Raw genomic sequence first — 5,920 nt, 5'->3', positions numbered from 1 at the left:
CAGAGGATCAACACCTGCCACGGGAGTGAGAAAAAAAAACATAACTCAACTTGTCACATACTCCCTAAAACTAGTCCTATTTCACAATTTTACACCGTCCTGGGTATGCAGCAGTTTAGCACTATGGCCCCGGAATAGGATAAACTATTCGCATAAAAGGGCCCCACAGTTTGTGCTTCCTCTATAAGACTAGCCCCTCTAATCTTCCACTAGACTCTCCCCGCCCCGTTCTCTCCTGCTGCCTTTCTCTCTTCTCGGTGTAAGCGTGTGGCGCATTTCACTGTTTTGGTTTCATCTCCCGCTCTTTCTTTACCCCCTGCTCCGGCCAAGTAGTGGAACCAAGAAAACCTCATGCGGCGGACGTCCGACGGGCGGTAGAGCGACGGAGATGGGCTGGGCGCCCAGGTGGCTGCGCGGGCTGCTCGGCGGGGGCAGGAAGGGCGCCGAGACAAGGCCGGTGAAGGAGAAGAAGCGCTGGGGATTCGGGAAGTCCTTCCGGGAAAAGCCCCCCGCGCCAGCGACGGCGCGGCCTCCGACGCCTCCGGTGCAGCCCACGGCGACGCCTCGCCGGGGGTATGCGGCGGCGCCGGATGAGGCGGACGACGAGCAGAGCAAGCGTGCTATCGCGGTGGCCGCGGCGACGGCGGCGGTGGCAGAGGCCGCCGTCGCTGCCGCCCAGGCGGCCGCCGCCGTGGTGCGTTTGACGAGCAGCGGGCGGTGCGCGCCGGCCGCCGCCGCGAAGCGGGAGGAGTGGGCGGCTGTTCGGATCCAGGCCGCTTTCCGTGGCTACCTGGTAAGCTTCTCACAGAATCCTCGCTCTTCAGTTACTAAATCTTTTTTTAATGAAATTTCCAATGAATAAACAAAAAAATTTTAAGTTAGAGCTTGTCACGAAAAGCTAACTTTAAAACGGAAGAAGTGGCCTTTTGTTGGTTCCATAAAGAAAAAAAAATCTCCCTCTTTTCCTTGGTAGATAGAAATCTGTGTTCATGTGTACGTACAAGTTGCTGTGGTAACCCTTCCCCTCCAGCAAGGTGAAGCCACGTTGGGCGTCAGGTCTGCTGTCGTCTTTACTGCCTGCACCTTCTAGGCCTCGTTTCACGAAGCCAGGCATGGCCATGGCCGCTTTAACGCCGTTTCCTTCGCAGGAAATCGGAAGGCCTCTCTTTTTGCCGTTTTGCGCCTAGTTACAGCGTTACTGTTATTGGAAGCGGCTACCGCCTTAGGCGTAGTAATGGCGGTGGTGGTTGGTTTGCCGTTGCGAGCAGCTTTGCACTGTAGATGCCCATGGCTATGGGAGTATGGGGATCATTGCTGATTAACCACCTCTGCTTCTGCTTGTTGTTCCGTGCGAAGGCGAGGCGGGCGCTGAAGGCGTTGCGGGGGCTGGTGAAGCTGCAGGCGCTGGTCCGGGGCAACATTGTGCGGCGGCAGGCGGCGGAGACGCTGCGATGCATGCACGCGCTCGTCCGCGTCCAGGCGCGCGCTCGCGCTTGTCGCGCAATTCGCTCGCAGCATGTCGCGGCTCATCCGGTAAGTGAGGATATTTCGCTTGCTGGCTCGTAGTAACTTGCCGGGTGTTAGCGTTCTTATGGTTCTTGGATGGATATGTGCACGGCAGGATCCGCCAACGCCGGAGAAGTATGATCAGGCGGGTGCTCCCAGGCACGGCCGTTCCGGCTCTCTGAAGGTGAGTGTCTTTCCTCTGTTTCGAGGTTTCTTTGTGCATTGTGATGGCAGTGACGAGGGTGTTGTGATCTGTGCAGGCAAACGCTTCGAAGACACCGGGGGGCGAGAGGCTGGGCAGGGAGAGGTCAGAATCTTGCGGGAGGAACTGGCTGGACCGCTGGGTGGAGGAGAGGTACATGGACGACGAGAAGAACGCCAAGATTCTTGAAGTGGACAACGGCAAGCCAGGGCGGTATACTTCCAAGAGGCGCGTCGGCGGCGGCAACCATCACCACCAATCGCCGTGCTCGACGATGACCTCTGATCAGAACAGCCGGAGCTACGCGACCATGCCGGAGTCGCCGTCCAAGGACTCCACGACCGCGCAGCAGTCCGTGCCGAGCCCGTCGTCGGTGGGCATGGCCGAGGCGCTGAGCCCGCTGCGCATGCCCGTGGACATCGCCGAGCTCTGTGACAGCCCTCAGTTCTTCTCGGCGACGTCGCGGCCCGGGAGCTCGAGGAGGGCCCCGTTCACGCCGACCAAGAGCGAGTGCTCGCGCAGCCTCTTCGGTGGCTACTCCGACTACCCCAACTACATGGCCAACACGGAGTCGTTCCGCGCCAAGGCGCGTTCCCAGAGCGCGCCCAAGCAGAGGCCGCTGTACGAGAAGTCGAGCTCCCTCCGCAAGGCGTCGGCGCACGCCTTCGCGACGGGGCCGTGCGCGCCGACGGCCGGGGCGGCGGCGGCGCAGAGGTCGGCGGCCTCACTGCACGCCAAGTTCACCAACAAGGCGTATCCGGGCTCTGGCAGATTGGATCGACTTGGCATGCCGGTCAGGTACTGATCCTGATCCTACCAAATTCGCTTCAGGATAATGTGGTGCTGCGCCTGAACTGATCAGTGTCTCAACTCAAGCGAGGACGATGAAGTGAAATCTACTAGTGGTCGTTAGGTTTTGTGCCTTCCTGGTGCTATTACCGTCAACAGTTTTCTGTTTCTTGCTTTTGTGTAGCGAAGTGTAAGTTGCTGGTTAGCTGTAATACTATGCGTGCTTAACTGCTGACGACTCCCCTCTACATTTCCTCCGTGATATATATCTACCGTCGAATCATGCATGGGAATTGAATGTGTTGTTGCAATGCTGGCTCAATGTTGGTCACTCATACTAGATTACTAGTTCATGATGAGACGTTAATATCATCATAATATTCTCCTAACTTCCGCTCCACCCAGAAGCCCCATTAGTTACCAGTAATCTAGTGTGATAGATATTTCATTAGGAGATGAAAGCCCCATTAGCGAAAAAGCGCCTGAAACTACTTTGCCAATTGGTGGTGTTTCTGTCCTGGACCTGGACCTGGAAGCCAAACGAACAGGCTGCTGGTGAGCTGTGACTTGTTTTAATGCCACTAGCTGTCTCGTCTTGTAGCCATTGGATCGACTTGAGCTCGCTCGTCAATCAGTTGCCCTTCGGCTCGTACTAACCACCATCGTGAAACAAATGGCGGCATGGAGGAAACACCAGCGTGTAGTTAAACTAGCGTGGTACCCTCGTACCGCCCAGAAAAGAGGAGCTAAACTGAGCTAAGCAACCCCGATCATCGGTAACCGCGATTCAGCGTGCAGATGACGCAACGGGACCGCCAGGTTCCGAAGAACGACGAACGGTGTGGAAGCGGTACTAGTCTACAGAACGTCGTTCTTGCTGTCTCGGCGCTCGAAACCTTTGCGTGTGTCGGGAGGCGAGCAGGAGGGGTTCTGTGCTTGGTGTGTGTGTGTGGGAGAGAGCCGGGAGCCGGGACCCTTCGGCTGAGCAAGTTCGGCTTTTTTTATCCGGAGCGGTAGTATTTTTCTCTCACAAAATTTCAATATAAACAGTGTTTTAAACCTGACCCGGGAGGTGTCGGTGACTCGGTGTGCTGGTGCGCGAGGCAGAACGCCGGTGCTGCGAGGCAACGCCAACGCTGCTGCCTGCTGCACACTCAGGTTTCCGAGGCCACCATCACAGTCACAGCTTTTTTTCTTTTCTTTTTAGCATTCGCAGTTGCCGCCTGGAAGTGGGAACGCTCGGCACCGCGGAATTTTCCACCCGTGCGCTTCCTGCTTCCACCGCCTTCTTTCGCCCATAAACTAGTCTTGTTAGGGCCCTCGCCCTCCGGCTTTCGGCTCGTGTGATTATTGTTGGTTGAGCCACACAAACGGAGGGCAGACAGGGAGAGACGGATCCCTTGTCTCGTCTTAGCTGTTGTTTAGCTTTTTCCGTGATGACTGATGAAAAATTCGTTAACTGGTGTATTAGCAAATACCAAAGCGAGCAGTATATGGCTTTATCAATCGCATTGTCTAGTGGAAATGAGAGATTGATAGTAGGGAAATTCAAAGCTGTCTCGGAATGTTGGCTAACATGTGCTCCGTACCAGCATGATGTTGATCCCAGGGGATCGGCGGTTAATGTGACCTAACATGAAAACTCAGTCATAGGAGACTTCGACCGAAGAATGGTACAAACAAAGTGTCAGGGAGTTTTGTCATTAGGGCCTCGTTTAGATTGCGAAAAAATTTCAAACCGATAAATAGTATCACTTTCGTCTTATTTGATAAATATTGTCCAATCGTGGACCAACTAGGCTCAAAAGATTCATCTCGTGATTTTCAACTAAACTGTGTAATTAGTTATTTTTTTACCTACATTTAATACTCCATGTAAACGGTTAAAAATTAATGTGATGGAGAGAGAGTGAAAAAACTTGGAATTTGGATGACATCTAAACGAGGCCTAGTACTGGATGAACATGCCTTCTCCAAAAAGCTACTAGTATTAAAGATTGTCGGAGGAAGTAGTGAGAGAATTCAGATAAACGTACGGCGATACCCAAAAAAAAAAAAGAAGACAGAGCCTTGAAGAGGCTCGCTCTTTGGTGCCCATTGCCTGTTCATCGGCAGGCATTCTCGTCCTGGAAGGTTGGTGGGTGGTCACTGTCTATTTGGCATGTTCGCTTTAACCTATCAGCTATATTTTATAATTTTTTTTAATAAATTAACTTCAACCAAATTTAATAACAGCCGAACAGCAATCCGGCCAGTATTTCCTACACATCTACAGGTTGCTAGTACCACATGGTGCCTTCCTGGAAGATGACACACACGGGCGTTGCTGATCTGCCGTCCTCGATATTCCCGTCCTCTGTGGAATTCTGGTGGCACACGGTGCAGTGCAGCAGAAACTCTGTTCCTGATTTTAAGCTGGATTTGGGCTTGTTTAGTTGCGATTTTTTTTTTTAGAAAATGTTACTGCAGCACTTTTGTTGTTATTTAGTAATTAGTGTCTAATCATAGTCTAATTAGGTTTAAAAGATTCGTCTCGTGAATTTCGTCTAAACTATGTAATTAGTTTTATTTTTTATTTATATTTAATGTTTTATGCACGCGTCTAAAGATTTGATGTGATGGAAATCTTGAAAAATTTTATAAAATTTTGGAAACTAAACAGTCACTTAGTGCTTGCTTGCTGGCTGGCTGTACCTACTAGTCCAAGCAGCAAGCAGGCAGCCAAGCAGCCTTGCTTCCTTGCGCAAACAGTCAACAGCTGCCTAGTACTGCCTTTTGGTGGAGCGGGTTAATAGGGCTGGCCGACGGGGACCAGGACTGAAAGCCTGGCAGTGCATGGACGCACCAGCACTGTATGATGAAGCCGCGACGAAAGGTACGTGGCTCCAACCATCGCCCTCCATAGACGTTTTAGGCCTTGCGATGACGGCAAAGACTATTTACTGGTTGATGGATGACCGGACCCGTTTTCTTTCTGTCCTGCATTTCCGGCTGGTCCAATTATTTCGTGTGGTTTTGACACCCCCAAGAATCTTGATACTCTACCGAGACTTGTTGGTTTGTCTTATAATTTGTATTTTTAATTTGTCTTTTCAATCGAAAGAATATTTTAACTTATTTTTTAAACGAAGCGAATGGGGCTAAAATCGCAATGATGGTCATGGTGTTGGTCTCGTCCACTGATCCGTTCCAGTGGTGTTACCTTTGGCAGCCACTGGCTCCGTTCGCTTCGCTGAACAAACAAGCCGAAACACTATTTCGGCTGATTTGTTGTGAGAGAAAAATATTGTTTTGGTTAAAAAAATAAGCTAAAAAATACGGATTATAAGACAAGCGAACAGGGCCATTTTGTGTGGACAAATGTCGCACTCCATGTAAATAAAAGGGGGCAATCCCTAACCTTTTTAGCTAGGGCCACGTTTA

The 5,920-nt window shown here is 51.5% G+C and overlaps 1 protein-coding gene across 1 annotated transcript; it reads left to right on the top strand.

Annotated features, from left to right (window-relative positions):
- The first annotated feature begins 217 nt into the window (after positions 1-217).
- Positions 218-2,808, top strand: LOC136496588 (protein IQ-DOMAIN 22-like). The gene is made up of 4 exons (XM_066492302.1): positions 218-793; positions 1,357-1,533; positions 1,622-1,690; positions 1,767-2,808. The coding sequence occupies exons 1-4, from the start codon at positions 389-391 to the stop codon at positions 2,511-2,513; spliced, it is 1,398 nt and encodes a 465-aa protein (XP_066348399.1). The 5' UTR covers positions 218-388; the 3' UTR covers positions 2,514-2,808.
- Positions 2,809-5,920: the final 3,112 nt, after the last annotated feature.

This window comes from Miscanthus floridulus, chromosome 12 (genome assembly GCF_019320115.1).
Source record: "Miscanthus floridulus cultivar M001 chromosome 12, ASM1932011v1, whole genome shotgun sequence".
Taxonomy (NCBI): Eukaryota; Viridiplantae; Streptophyta; class Magnoliopsida; order Poales; family Poaceae; genus Miscanthus; species Miscanthus floridulus.
This window is presented reverse-complemented; position numbering and strand designations above follow the sequence as displayed.